Below are 16,373 nucleotides of genomic sequence, written 5' to 3'. Positions count from 1 at the left end.
TTTCCATACTTTTTTGGTGACCCCATCTGACCTTGGAATGTTTCTAGTAGGATAATAAAGATATAAAGACTTAATGCTCCTGGGGAAGGTTCAGGATAAAGATAATATGCTAGCAAATAACATTTCTATTGATAGTCTGGCTTTGTCACTGATAGAACACTATTTCAAGACCAAAAGTTTATGTTTTGAATATAAGAATTCCATTAACCTTCAAAGCCATGTGATTTAAAAAAGAATGAAATAGAAATGTTTGGTGAGGGTGTTCTTCCAAATATTTCTTTGTGGGAAATATTCTGACATTAAATGAATTCAGTAGCTAAGGAGTTCTGGAGAGAAACTAACTGATGCTTATAGTGTGGATTAGCTAAAGTTTCATGAGCATAAAACATTCATGAGTATACACAGATTTTACTTTAGATAGAATAAAAGAATAAAAACACCAAGAGTTTAACAATTCCTTGAATATAGTGTATCTGATGCAAGCTCGGCTGCTCTTAGCTTGTACATCAAAATAAACAAGAATGAGATGCAGTGAAAGGAAGGTGATTTTATTCCAAAAGCCAGCAGATGGGGAAATTGCCAGGCTTATGCCTCAGAGAAACCATTTCCAACTTGTAGGTTGAGTGCAAGGGTTTAAAAGGAGAAACTAGATATGGAGAAACACGTGGGCATAGCACAGGGTGAGTCTTGATGGCTTATCTTGGGTGGTGATTCCTCCAGAAGTCTGGTTGGTATTATCTCAGTTGCAGTCAGGTTAAGGATCAACTATCTTTTCTCATGAGTCCCCCCAAGTGAGACGGTCCCGCAGTGAAGCTGTTTTAACATTAACTCCTAGAATTTCTAAGCAAGCATACGGTCAAATAAGTGTGCAAGGGGCAAGAAAGTGCCTGATAGATAAAGGGTAGAAAGAAGTTTCTAAAACATGTTTCAAGGCTTAAAACTGTAAAATGCATTTTAAGGTTGAGATACCTGGTTACAACAGAAATTTCAAAAAAAACCAGCAAAAGACTATCTCAGTCAAAGCAGAAAAATCCAACTGAAATAGACTATGTTTTACAAAAAAAATTTTCAGAATCACAGAAATAATAAGTAAAAACAAAATAATTCTTTTAAGCTTAGAATATTTTAAAATTTTATGACAGAAAGAATACAACCCTGGTTCTCTTAGTTTAACAAAAGAGGCATATGTTTGGGCCAGACAGAATTTAATTACCCTGAAATGATATCTGAATATATAGTTAATTTGAGTGTTGTAAATGAATGAGACGAGGTAAAAGTCATTATATTCCTTTATGTAATAAAAGTAGAAACACTACAGAAGTTATTCCATCCCTAATCTTGTTACTGCAACGTCAGGTAAAAAATAAATCTCTAAAAGCAGTTTAAGAAATATATACTATACAGAATGCAAATTTATTCAGTATAAGAGACTTCTGATAACCAATTTTTAAGCAAGCAAAACATTGTATGTTGCAATAATAAACATCTATCTGTAGATGCATTAGAGAATTATTCATGTGCTCAATTAAATATATAAAAACATATAACAATCATTTTATTATTTAAAAGATGAGCTATTATCAATATGCTAAGTAGATTTCAAAGTACTTTTTTCCCCTCTTAAATTCTAGAACGATGCTACTAACATCAGGCATGTTTTGGGATTGATATTTTATTTGTGACATTAAATTTTGTAGTGGTTTTTACTCATTTGTGATCAATGTTTTGCGTTTTTCATAATGGTTGGACAATCTTTTCCTTCAATGTTCAATATGGTTTTTTTTAAAAATTGTAGCAACTATGTAAGTTTTGAACCCAAAATTATAGCATGACCATATTTCACTTAAATAATGGAGTTAGTTTGTCCCAAAATAACATTTTTATAATTTTGCTAAATGACAATTGAACCTTGAGGCATCCTACTTACTATCATGGAAGCAAGTTTTTTGTTTCTTTGTCTTCTTCAATCCCAAAAATGACAACATAAACTCTTTTGACTTGTTGACTTGTATACTCACCTACCAATAAATATAGCTCTTGGTCATCATTACCTTTTCTCTCTTCTTTCCTTTCACTTCTGTGGCCACTAACCAAACATATTACTGCAGTAAGAAACCTAACCCTTGGAACCTTGCCCTCTTTGGTCTATTCCACACAGAATCATTAGCATAATTCCCCTCACACATGGTCATAATTCTTTTCCTCCTTTATGTAAGAACAGTTGGTAACTTTCTATGACCTGTTGTATATACGTTTTATCCTGAGTTAATATTCTCCCTTCCCCTAACCCTTTTTCTTTTAGCAACTTCATTTCCTCCTGCTCTGTGCACAGTCTCTCTGCTACTTCCAAGCCATCTGGGTGTCATTAGCACAGGGGGTTTGCTTTTAACTACTTTCCTGCCTGCACAGATGCCATCCTTGAATTACTGGGAGTCCACTGCTTCATCAGGCAGCCCATTCCATCGTTGGATAGGTCTATTAAGAGATCCCTTCTCTTTACTATATAAGTCACATAAAGCAATAATATAATTTTCCTTTGTGTGTATGTCAGTCTAATGAGATCATTCTAGTTTGTTTTGCATATGCGTGCTATATCTACATTGGTGCTTTGTTTTAGCTACTGAAAAGGACCTTTGCTTTGGGCACTGCTATATTTCCATGCCCAGATCTAACCTCCTACCCACCTCTTAGAACCACAACAGCATGAGCTCTTACTTTGGCATAGTACACGTTTAGTATGTGTTTGATGTTTATGTCATTTTCTAAACATAGAGCTACTTATATGTGAAAGTATATTTGCTTAGCTATACTTATCAAACACTAATAAGATCTCTTAAATAAAATTTTCTTAAATAAATGACTCTGAATTTTGTTTGTAAAGATTGAATAAAAGCCTGATCATGTTCATACTCATGCCTTCACATAGTAAAATGCCTAAACGTTTAACTAAGAAAACTGTACATGGAGTATATTTATTTAAAATTAATTAAGAAAAAATGCTACACATTATATATCTTTCCAGACTTTAAGTAGCTTGATTTTCTATATGTGCAATGCTCTATTATTTTCAAGATTAGAACAATTGGCATATTTAGTTCTACCTGTGCAATTTCCTATAATACAGAAAATCATTCATAATTTTGTCTGCATTTTACAATGTGAATATGAGAAAATACTTTTGCATTGTTAATCTGAAAATACAATTATAGTTTTCAAATGGTCTATGTAGTCTGAGCTTTTATTAGTATCTCTAAATTGTTAACATCTCTGAATGTACTTGCATTTTAAACTACTTCAAAAATTGTTTCTATGCCAATTTTAATTGAATATTCTGTGATGCTATTTTAGTCATTGTAATCAGTGATAGCCTATAATTACATTTCAATCAGAACCTTTAATGCTATGCAGCAATCTGAGAGTAGACACTTACAGATACGTTATGTCTATGTGGGGTTTCTTCTCCTGATTTCTCTGCCTCACCCAAGAGATACCATAATCAAATGTGATGGTTGACTATGGAGAGCAGAGGTTGCTTTCCCAAATAATGTGGAAAATATTGTCCAGGAGAAGCTAGGGCTCATGATCAATTGAAAACTTATATAAAGATAAACATATGGTGATGAAAGAGAAACTTTTCACTAAAGCTGTTACTTTCTTTGTGATAATAAACACTGACTTATCTCTCGCCTGCCTGCTTGGGGTTAAGAGTGCACCTCCTGGTCATGCAACAGATTGACACTGGGGGCAAGATTGGCTTGGGGTAAGGTGGGTGACGCAAGTATGGAAGGACAGTGGTAAGGGCTCCTCTACAGCCCACAATATTCTATAGTGCTGTTTTGCAAGTCCTGAATTATCAGCAGTGAATTATTCTTTTTTCAGCTCTTATTATTGCTAGATTTCTTTAAAGCCCACTTTTATGTCTGCCCATTAATCATCTATGCAATTTTAGAAGGTGAAATGCATGAGGCACAGCGCTAATTATGCATTCTATTATATCTTTAGATATCTGGATGAAAGTCATGTTCCAACACTCAATCCCTTCCCTAAAACTCATTTCCACAAGTGATGATTTAATGATCTATTTACTTTAAAGGTTTGCCTTTGGGGACAAAGATTATCCTGGTGAGCTCCACTTGAAAGAATAGACTTTTATTTCATGGATTCTGCAAGCATTTAGAAAAATAATTGTGAGCTTTGAAAATACATTTCATACAAAATGTGTTGAAACCCACGTTTTGGATATCCCTCGGTAGAAATGATCCCCTTCATACCTATGTGGAGTATGAGAGCCATCGTGTTCACTATTCTCAAATTCCATTGATTAAACACAGGAACATACCCGCTATGGAAGCAGTATATATGAGGGCAAATTGCTGCTTTGCTTTTCAATTCTAAAATCACTATGCATGAACAATAAAAGAATAATTGTAAAATGACACAATTCTAAAAGGTGATAATTGTGTGATAATTGCTCATCAATTTTCCCTGATCAATTTTGTTCTTCTACAATTCATAGCCAATCTATCATATTATATATAATCAGCTAGCTAGGAATGCAGTCATTTATCTTATGTAAACTTCTCAATTTGATTTCCCAGTTTTCTTTTACTCTGTAGGTTTAAAAAACATCATCCTTCAGTAGTTACATCTGTGACTCTTAGGTCATATACTTGATTATGAAAAGATATTTTCCTATGTTTCTAACAGCAGAGTGCAGTGTTTTGCAAGAAGTGCCTTTATGATTTGATATATATTCATTTCTGTTAGACTGTGTTTTTTGTACCCTTAGACAACAGTTCAATCAGAATGTGTGTAAAAACTCTGTCTCTATAAACTCTATGTTAACATTTTCTAAAATGTAAATAAAAAATACAGCTTCAACTGTGTTCTGGATTTAGTGACAACAAAGGACAGCAGATTTCAGGAGCAGAAAGACTGCTCCTTCTAGATGCTGGTGTCTACCCTAGAGCCACATTTGCGGCAGAATATTTTCTCATTCTGAGTCAGGAAACCTTCGCCCACCAAGGAGACAGAGCACTTCCCACAGTTAAAGCATTCACTATGCCACTGACGGTCTTGAAAGCAGATAAACTTGACATCTCCGAGACCTGTAAAGGAATTGGAAAACAAAAATAATCTATCTTTTCAAAGAATAGATTGAGTGTTCCATCAGGTATTCCTCTAGGAACTGAGGATATAGCCATGAACAAGACAATGGAGAGGCACATCACCCAGAAAAGAATGGTACCCTTGATGCTGTCTCTGTCTGGGAATGTCAGCCACAGTCAAGTTCTTCCTACGCCTCCTAATCAGATTCTGAGCCAATTTCTGCCATTATCTACAGAAGCAAGTAGAAGCTGGATATACAAACGACATATTTTTGGAAACAGATAAGAATTGTTTAAGACAAATAAAGAGATACAGCATAGTGCAGTAGAAAGAGGGTACATAGGTTTCAAAGTCAGCAATATCTAAGTATGAATATATTTCTCCTTCCTTTCCTTTTTAAGTTTTCTTAGCTACAAAGTGAAGACAAAATAAGATGAATGTACACTTCCTAGCCTAGTATCTGATGTTTCGATGACATTTAGTTCTCTTCTCCTCTCTCATTTTTCCATGCCTACTTTTACTTAAGAATAGGTCCCATAGTCACATGGTTTGGGGCACATGTTCCAGAATGCCCAAATAAAGAATTTCATCCAAACTATCATGCTGCTGTCCTAATGTGATGACCTTATTACCTTTCCCTGAGATGACTTCAGCTTAGGATTGCAACAAAGATCTGTGAATCGGACCACTTTGGCCAGTGAAGCCACTAAGCCACTTGATTAGGTACACTTCATCAGCCCCCGCTTCTCTAACTTGGGCCTCACTTGAACCACACTATTTCTTTAAAAAGTAGCTGAACTTGAGTTTGCAGTGAGTCTCATCTTCGTCTCCCTCGTGTGATTCCAGAGTGCAGTTCAAGGAATTAATTTTGAGAAATTGTAGGAAAGAAGAAAAGGTCTAGAAATTGGGAAAAAGTTGAGATGCCGCAGGCTTCAGCCTTTATTTATTTGATGTTTCTTCAGATGATCTTAGTACTGTGGACTTCCTGTGATTTGCTTATCATCTCTAGATTGAGGTTAACATGATTCATGTGCCGATACACATGTAATTTCCAAATATTCCACTTGAAATACTGAAGCAAAAGAGTGAATAAGAATTTGATTTAAGATAAACTTTTCTTATGTATCATAATTAACTTTTGTTTCCAGCCTGAAATCCTTATTTGATGCCTTTGTATACAGTTTAGTAATTTGTAGAAAAATTTGCATCAAATTCCTCTTTTTTACCTAATTAAACTTATGCTTGCTTATCTATTAATGTGATGCTATCGGATATCATTACTTTCTAGTAAATCAATTGTGTACCAATTAATTCCCTTAATGTTATTCAAAATATTAATAAGCTGACTGCAAGAGTAATGTTCTATATCTACTAAACCGTGTCTGTTCATAAAACTAATTATTACATGTCTAGCATTTTGATGTGCATGAGTTTTTCTTGATTTTATTAGTAGAACCTGTACAAGTGGCAAAATGTAGAAGTAATTCTTCTAGAATTTTACAAAGAGGAAAAAAGTTGAAGCATCTGGCAGCAGGACTTTAAAAAAGGACTGACCCAACATGTGAGATGTTTGTAAGTTGTCCTAAATTTGAATATGTGTATTCCCTTAGGCTATTTGCAGTAAGAAAACCATCCGGGAAACAGGTTTTTGACGTATGTTTTATCTGGTTTCATGGGTTTCTGACAAGTCAGTGGAATAAGAGCTAGTATTGTTGAACGTTTGAATACGTGCCAATCTCTGTTCCAAGCCCTGTAAGTGTGTTACCCTATATAGCCCTTCCCTTACCTTCATGGGTACATATTAGCATCATTTTCACTTTGCAGACTAAAACTGAGAAGCAGAGAAGTTTAATCACTTTCCCAAGGTCACCCAGGGAGTAAGTGACAGATCTGGGATTCTAGCCCAGGCTGTCTGGTTTTAGGGGCTCTGGTTTTTAACCTCACCAAATTAGTTTGGCTTTATCTTTTGCAAAAAATATAATCAGGAATATTAGCATCTCTCTCTGAAGAAACCACAACACTTGAAACTTCTTTTCCTTAAAATAAACAGAGATTGAAGAAAGCTAATATGTGATCCTGTTCAACCCCTCATTTTGCATATGAGGCAAATGAGGATCTTGGGAGCTGAATTATACACCCACAATCACACAGTAGTCAGGACAGAGGAGGACCAAGGTCTCTCATTCCCCAGTCTAGAACCCTTTTCACTACATCATGCTGCTTCATTTATCCCTGATACTTTGAGAGGTTAATCCAATCTTAAAGGAGAAGAGAAAAAACTAGTTACAACTGAAGTTTCTTCAAATGAAGCAAGTTCATTGTAATGGGATTTTAAAAAATTATGCTTGATGCCTTATAGATAGACTTAATTAATATAAAATATTATTTTGACAAAAATTCTAATATATAGCTTCTTTCTAAAAATTGATTAATTTTTCATTGTCAAATAAAAATTGTGTGTTTGTTATACAACATAATGTTTTGATATAGGTATACATTGTGAAATGTCTAAATCAAATTACCTACCACACCAAGTCAATTAACAAAACACTGCCTCACATGCTTACAATTTTTTGTGATGAGAACACTTAAAATCTACTCTGTGAGCAATTTTCAAACATATAATACAGTATATGGTTATTAAGTATAGTCCCTATGTTGTATGATAGATTTCTTGAACTCATTCCTTTTGTCTAACAGAAGTTTTTTATCCTTTAATCAAGAAAACATTGCTTCTTAAGATGGCCTAATGTTCACATGAATGCTCAACTTTCTGAAGATAAATATGTGGCAGTATCAGAATTCCTTATGGTATATTAGTTCAAATCGTTCAATTTTAAAGAAGCACTACTCCCAGGCCTATAGTTATTTAACCACCAGCTCAAGAAATAATAAAATGAGTTGGAAGGTATCACAGGTATTTCAGTCTCTGGTACCTCAATCACAAAGCCAAAAGAGGATTAAGGTAATTATCAAACATATTTTTCAGAATGACTCTTTTAAGTTACATATATAATACTGCATTTGGATTAGTATTGGGTCAGATCTTTTGTTTTTGATCATCTTTATGTTTCTGTGCAAAACAAAGTTGTTTTTTTATCTGAACTTTAAAAAACTGGACTCAGTGATTGATCTAGAACAATCAATCAGAAAAATCACTTAGACAGCCACATGGATCTGTGGTGGCTCAAAATTGAAACTCAAGTTTAGGACTTGTGTAGACTTTTTATAGATCAATATTAGTCACTTGGGTTCCCAGAGAACTTTGAAGCCCATTTTGAGTTTAATTTTCTTATTGAAGACCCCTTTTTCTGATCCAATTAAATAAAAGTGTTGTATAATAAACTGATGGAGAATGCAGATTCTGCTAAGATGATTCTGGAGCTCCAGGTACGGTTGCATACCTAAAAGTTTCATTTTCTAACTAAAATCGATAGAGAAGGTAGCTTGTCCTCTTGGTTATAGGAGTTACCAAATGCAGGACAGCAGGGTGGTGAAGAGCACCGACTCTGGAGCCCAATAGTCTAGGATTGCTAATGCAATTCCTTGCAAGAGCCAGGGAGGTGACTTAGCTGACTGACACAGACAGGTTATGAGGAACAGAGAGGGCAAGCTCCATGCAAAGAGGTAGCCACTGGCTCTATATGACGTTGGACCTGCTGGGAAATGTGGAGGCAGATTCCTCATCCATGGCAGGCTCTTCATTTACCTTTGGTTGCAGAGATGAATTGCACATTAGTTGCTTCCAAATATGGGCAGGCCAAACAACCTGTCTGCTGGTCAGATGTAGCCTGTGGGCCAGTGTGAGATTCTGACAAACATGGTGCCCCTGTATAGACAAACAGGAATATGCTGTTTGTCCAAGTTACTCCCTCCCTCCCTTTACAAGTCAGTGAAAGCCTACCAAGCTGGGGTTTGCAGTGAAACGCTTTCTTGTGGTTGGAGGTTGCCTGAAGATTAAACTTTTATTCTGTTACATATTTGAAGATGAAGGCAGAGGATAGGGATAAAATAATCTTTAATTCTACTCTATATTGAACTAAAAATGGAAATATTATCTAAGAATACTAGAAATAGAGAGTAAAAATACAATTCTGCCACATTATTAGTGACTATAAACTGCCAAAAAGGATAGCTGATGGGTTTCTCGAGTGTCATGGGAGCATCAGTTTCTTTATTGCAGGATTAAGATTTTAGAAGTGTCACCGGGGAAAATACGTGTTTTTTTGTTTTTTGCTTTACTTTAAAAGCCTATTTAGCATGAATCCATTCATCATTATGCTATTTTCAAATCATGTCACATGTATTTTTTCTTCAGCAAAATGCTATCTTGTTTTCTTTCATGTACTCATAAATGCACTTCATAATTGCAAGTGAATAGAGAGAAAAGAGAATAGCACACTTTTATGAAGCATCTTAAAATGAAGTTTAATTAATTCCTGACCTATGCTACTGTAATTATTACAGTTTCAGATGTTCTATACAATAGCTGTATTTAATTAAAACCTTTTCCATCTTAAGGCTGCATGGCCGTATTTTGGAATTAAGCAGGATACTGATTTCCTAGAAGCTCTTCTTCCCACTCAAATCCTTAATGAAGCTCCGAGCACGTCTCCTTATGAAGGTCTTCTCTGACCTCTCAGTCATCCTGTTCTCCTCCTTTCTTGAACTGCTACTTACTTAGAGTCAGTACCTAAGTTTAGTATGTAATTACCCTCTACAGCATACAGTCACCTAAATTATACTCCGCACTTTCCCTGAAGGGTCTGTGCAATATTTATATTTACATATGGACATCCACTTGTGTTTCTCTCAAGAGAAAACATAAATGAAAGATTTTCATTTTTTTACTTCCTTTCCTAAATTAACTAAATAGTATTTTTCATAGTTATAACTTCCTCATGGTATGATCACACTGAACTGACGAACTTACCAGTAATGGGTTTGAAACAGCCTGCACATTTTTTGGCATAAAGATGGTTGTAGCAGTCCAAGCAGAATGGATAATCATCTCTGGACATAAATGTTTCTTCACAGAGCTCTTTCCTACAACCACTACACAGAAAACACTCTTTATGCCATAGCTGGTCACGAAATGTTATCCCACCTGAAGTTATCACCTGCCAAAAGATCGCAAAAAAAAAAGGCAATGACCATAGGAGCCATTACGATTCAGATCATTTCATGACTCTTTTATGTCTACAACTCGTGCTTTGGGCTACTCTATCATCTTGTGTTAGAATGTTCTTTTCCTTAAAAGTTTATGTTTTTTTAATCAATGAGAAGCCAAAGGCTATAAAGGATTAACTACAACTGAAATGAGAATTATTCTAATTTTTCTCCTACAGTGAGACAGAAAAGAGGCAGAGTCATACTGGACGAGGAAGATGGAAATAAAAAAGAAGGTTTTTGTTTCATTTCCTTTTATTTTTCTGACTTTTGTTATGTTGGTTTTAAAGATCTGGCATTAACGTTATCTTTGATACTATGTTCTTGTATCTATATATCTAACTTTCAAGGATGCTGAAAAGAAAAAAAAAATTTTTCCTGAAAGCTTTACACTAGGTTCAAGAATACCCAGCAGTAGCAACCCTGAATGAAATTGGCAAGCCACCATCATTTTCTAATATGACTAATATTTCTTAGGTGTTTTTCTAGTTCTTAGCATTGCGTTAAGAGATGACCTCTTCTGAATATTCTCAGTACGTCTACACGGTAGAGACCATTATGTTTCCCCTTGAAGGACTAACACCCTACTGTCACCCAGGTTGGGCCGCTGTGGCATGATCAGAAGAGTGCAGCTCATGGCAATCTCAGCCACCCCGGCTCAGGCAATCCTTCCGCTTCATCCTCCCTAGTAGCTGGGACTACAGATATGTGCCACCATGCTCAACTGGGACTACAGATATGTGCCACCATGCTCAGTTGATTTTTTGATTTTTTTGTAGAGATGAAGTTTTGCTATGTTGCCCAGGCTGGTCTTGAACTCCTGGGTTCAAGCAATCTGCCCTTCTCGGCCTCCCAAGGTACTAGGATTACAGGCGTGAGCCACCGTGCCCTGCCGAGAGTCTTTAAGTTACTTGCTATGGCCACAGAGAACTAGGATTCAAGCCTACACAGTTTGACTCCACAGCCTTTGTGTTTAACCATTAGTACAATCCTGAGACCAGGATACCTTGCATGGATAAGCAGCTGATAAAACCTTGTTGAATAAATGAATAAACACTAAGAAAAAATACAACCTTTGGAAAGCAATTCCATTTAGCAATGGGGTGCCGTGGGGTTCAGAACTCAAATTAATGGCTATTATAAACTGAGCATTAGGGTGTGATGTGGCAAGGTTTTGTCAGAGATGCTAATTAGTTTTGATAAGATTATATATATATATATTTTTTCCCCCCAATTTAATCCGTGGATTATACTTTTTAAAATCTGAGAAATCTTTATTTAGAATCATATGGATACAATATTAGGCAATGCTGGCATTGCTGTAGAACCTGGAATGTGTTACATAAATGTCTTAAAAAAAAAAAAAAGCCCAATGACTAAAGCAATGGGCTACCTGAGATGGTTCCTATAACCTTTGTACCAAATTCACTAAATAGTGAAAAAAACAGAGCTTATTTTAAACCAGCTTACTGTTTGCAAACTCAAAAATGTTTGTCTGTGACATAGAGTCTTGAAATGATGGTTTTAAAGATTTTTTAATCTTATAAACATCTTAGAAGTTAAAGATATTTGCTATACAAGTTATTTTTCCTAGTGGGGAAAAAAGTATACTATTCTGAATAAGTAAATGGGAAGCATAATGGTGTGATGGAAGTAAAGCAATTTAAAATACCCCCTACTGACTTCAAATGCCTATAGCAGGCACAGCAGAATTCATGTTTCCTTTGATTTGTTTGGTCTAATAATTAACAGGCAATGCTTAGAAGATTTGAAACTTGGAAAAATGTATTCACAGCAATAAAACTTGATATATACACCAAAGACTGTTTAATTAGAAAGAAGAAATTCCAGAATGTTAAAATAGTTTGCTTATAATAATATTCCTTTTGAAGAGGTTGTAAGGTTAAGACGAAGTCTAATATCGAGACTTGTTTTTTGCCACTGATTGATCTCAGGATTTAGAACAAGTTTCTTCTCTGGCAAAATGGAGGCAATAATGATTGTGTGCTCAGTAGGTGACAAGATGAAGAATTGAAAACTACCTTTATCTCTTTTTGACTCTTGAGGGGTTTGGAATAGAAACACTTGTAGCTTGAAGTCACTTGTTTTTTAGTAGAAAATAAATTTTAGTGTAACAAAATAAAATCTATGGAAAAAAGTTCTAAGGACCTGGTTTTTAAGTAGTTTTTGCTATTTTTAAGAAAAATATTTGGTTTTGGATTTGAGTTGAAAACATTTGCTTAGTTTGGAGTATCTTGATTAAAAACATTTATATCCAGCTTTCCTTAAAGAATTTGTGGTTTTAAAAAATTACATAGAAAATAATCTGGCATGTCATAATCTGTCTGCTACCCAATATAAATATTTTGTAAATTTTTGATGACTTCAAATCATATCCTAAATATAGTCACAGTCTTCCATAACCTGGGAAATGCCAGTACTTTGGCTCAGACAGTATTCAGCTCTGATATACTAAGAAGTTTCCTTCTTGAATTCTTATAGCATTGAAAGAGACTATATTGTGTCTAGTAAATGAATTTAAGACAATTCTCACATGTTTCATTACTATTTTAGCTTGTCTTTAAGAAATGAAGCTTTAAAATTGGTCACCTTAATTATCTTTCAAACAGTGAGATAAAACTGCTCATTTTATTTCCAGCATGTTTTTAAAAGCTGTCATTCACTCTGGTAATTTTTTGGAGCTTTATATGTCACAAAGTCATAGGGTTTGACTGCTACTTGTCAAGTCATTTTCTAAGTCTGTATTTCTGGAGGTCTACGGGTATAAGAGGACTTCATGTCATGTTATTACCAATTGCAATTCTTAGTCATCGTTATTATGTAATTTAATAATTATAACTTAGGATAGCGTATTGATGCTTCCTTAAATGCATTACTGGTGTTGGTAATACACATAAAAATTGCTGTATATTTGTGTGCACACAGGTGTGCTTGAATATGTTGAAAGTGGTAGTGTGACTTCCAACTGTCCTGATGCAAATATACAAATGCTCTTAAGAGATCTAGCCCACAGTTCAAAAATATTTTGAAACAACTATCCTAATCCAATGTGTTTTCATGATTCAGATTTCTTGTCACAGTTTATAGTGTCATTTTAAACTTATGATGCCTCACAGGTCAAGGATTTCTTCAAGAATATCCATATATATTTCATAGAATGTAGGCAGTCTTCATCAAGGTGTTAGACATAAGTTACTTTCTCACATAAATGTTTAGGGGATGAAAAGGAATTGGATGAAGTTTACTTTAAAAAATTTACTTGTTTCACCTAAAAAAATGTATTTTGAATGGAAAATCAAATCAGAAGGCCCTGTGGGATACTCTGGAACTGGAAGTGAAGAAATTTTCAGCTCTTGGTCTTCTTTCTGTCTTTATGTTTACTGAATTTCCCTCTTGATCTTGGCACTCTCCTGAGCCTACTAATCTATTCTTTGAAGATACAAGGGCTTCCGACCAAGAAGACACTTGTGTTGCTGAGAAAGAATGCGAAGAATTAAACATTCTGTTGAAATCGGTTCCCTTAGTCACTGGTGAGGCAAATCCATTATTCTCTGAAAGAGTTAATACTGAATTAAAAAATATTTTCTAAGAAACATTCTGAATTCAGAGAGACATGTGCCCTCTTCCAGAATATGCAGCATCTTGTATGAAAAGCAGTGAATGAAACTGGAATATCAAATCACTTGGGCTGTTTGGAATATTAAATTCACGTTCTCGGTGGAATTCTGTGGTCAATTAAAGAAAAAAGATGGTCATCCTCATGACAGCTAAGTAGTTTTGGACATGCTGGAAGTAAAAACTAACATAGACATATAAATGCACAGATAACATGATAGTATCAGTTCATTCCAAATCTATGGGTTAGACATAAAGCAGTGGTCTGAAAGATTCCATAAGCTTCATCCTCTTTAGAAAATTACCTTCTTACAAAAGTTGCAGTAATGAGCAAATACCTTCTCGAAACATGGCACACAATAATGGCCACTCTCTTTGGAGATCAAAGGCTTTGTTCCTATAGGTAGTCGGCAATACTCACACACAAAGCAGGTTTCATGCCAGTAGTTTCCCTTAAATTCCATTTTGCGGGAACCTGCACTCCAAAAGTAAAAACCTGTTAGTACAAGTCAGGCATAATTTTATTTCCTTTAAGAAAATATAAAGTTACTTAATATATTTTACAGATAAGGTGACACATGAATTGTTCTTATAGAACAATACTGTGTTATCAATTTCAGAAGCAGTCCTCTGCGGGGGAAAAGGGTTAATAGAGGTCAGCCATGATGATGGCAAATCACTCTTTCACTGTAAACTCCTTTGAGCCCCGCATGAACTACAATTTGGAGATGCGAAAGTACTTAGAGTGGAGACTCCAAATGACTGCATGTGGTTTAGATAGATTGGGCCATAATAATCATTATAGGCATATTAGGAATGCCCGGGGCACCAGTACTAAGATTTATGTTGTGCAGTTATGGCCTCCTAAAAATTTTTTGAATCCATAATAAGAAAATGAGAGAGCAAGAGCGAGAGAGAGAATGAATTATGTTCTTATCCACAAAGACTGAGAAGAGGATCAAAATATAGAGAATTGGTGCTAGCCAAATGATTTACATAAACCCTGTTGTTCCTAAGAGAGAATAACCATGACTGATCCTCAAACCAGTTTGTATGGCAGTACAGAACGATAGTTGGCCTCAGTCTTCCATGAGGAGCCATTCTTTCTGATGCCGTCAGCTATGCCTAGGGCAGGATGTTTAGTGCTGTGTTATTGGTATAAATTTTACCTTTTTTCCATGGCTCAGGTGTTGTTTCAAAATGTTTCTATGAAATAGGCTTTATGAAAATACAAGAACTCTGTAATCTACCCATTCAAGAATAATGAATGTGGAATACCTCGGTGTAGAGTTGACATACCATCTAGATGGTGTAAGCACCATTTACAATAAACCCGCAGCCAACGTATTACCAAATGGACAGAAAATTGAAGCATTTCCCCTGATAGCTGGAACAACACAAGGCTGCCCACTCTCACCTCTCCTGTTCAACATAGTGTTGGAAGTTATAGATAGAGCAATCAGACAAGAGAAGGAAATCAGGGTTATCCAAACAGGAAAAGAATCTAAGCTGTCTCTGTTTGCAGAGATATGCTCCTAGACATGGAAAACCCAAGGGAATCTGTCAAAAACCTCCTTACACTGATAGAGGACTTTGGCAAAGTCTCGGGGTATAAAATCAATGGGCAAAGACAGTCGCAATTTTATACAACAAAGAGGCAGAGAACCAAATAAAAAGTACAATCCTATTCACAATAGTCTCACAAGAAAATGAAATACCTTGGCATCTTCCTGGCCAGAGAAGCGAAAGCCTTTACAACAAAAACTACAAAACACTGCTCAAAGAAACCAGAGAAGATACAAACAAATGGAAAAATATTCCATGCTCATGAATAGGAAGAATCGACATTGTTAGGATGTTTATCCTACCAAAAGCAATCTACAGATCCAATGCAGTACATCATCATTCTTCTCAGACATGGAAATGACAATACAGAAATTCATACAGAAACAAACACAATCCCATATAGCCAGAACAATCCTCAGCAAAAGAAACAAAGTGGTTCCATGTTTTTGCTATTGTGAGTAATGCTGCAATAAACATGCATGCGCTGGAATCTTTTTCATAGAGTGATTTGAGTTCCTCCGGGTATATTCCCAGAAGGGTGACTGTGGGATCATATGGAAAGTCACTTTTTAGATCTTTTAGGAATCGTCAAACTGTTTTCCACAGAGGTTGTACTAGTTTACACTCCCACCCACAGTGTAGAAGTGCTCCCTTTTCCCCATGTCCTCTCCAGCAACTGTTGTTTTTTGAGTCATTGATGATGGCTATCCTGACTAGAGTTAGGTGGTATCTCAGTGTGATTTTAATTTGCATTTCTTTGATGACTAGTGAAGCTAAGCATTTTTTTTCATGTACCTGTTGGCTGCTTGTGTCTTCTTTTGAGAAGTGTCTATTCATATCTTTTACCCACTTTGTAATGGTACTGTCTGTTTTTTTGTTTACGGCAAGTTTAT

General features: G+C 35.5%; 1 protein-coding gene across 2 annotated transcripts in view; it reads right to left on the bottom strand.

Moving 5' to 3' along the window:
- Positions 1-4,885: 4,885 nt before the first annotated feature.
- FHL5 (four and a half LIM domains 5) overlaps positions 4,886-16,373 on the bottom strand; it is a 53,772-nt gene continuing 42,284 nt past the window's right edge. For both annotated transcript variants that reach the window (XM_021705976.1, XM_008072138.1), the window contains 3 exons: positions 14,220-14,389; positions 10,043-10,229; positions 4,886-5,108 (listed from right to left, as the gene is read on the bottom strand). In XM_021705976.1, coding sequence (XP_021561651.1) covers positions 4,945-5,108; positions 10,043-10,229; positions 14,220-14,389 — 521 coding nt within the window. In that variant the 3' untranslated portion in view covers positions 4,886-4,944. The remainder of the gene's footprint in view (positions 5,109-10,042; positions 10,230-14,219; positions 14,390-16,373) is intronic.

This window comes from Carlito syrichta, unplaced genomic scaffold, assembly GCF_000164805.1.
Source record: "Carlito syrichta isolate Samal-C Ts95f unplaced genomic scaffold, Tarsius_syrichta-2.0.1 Scaffold314865, whole genome shotgun sequence".
NCBI lineage: Eukaryota > Metazoa > Chordata > Mammalia > Primates > Tarsiidae > Carlito > Carlito syrichta.
This window is presented reverse-complemented; position numbering and strand designations above follow the sequence as displayed.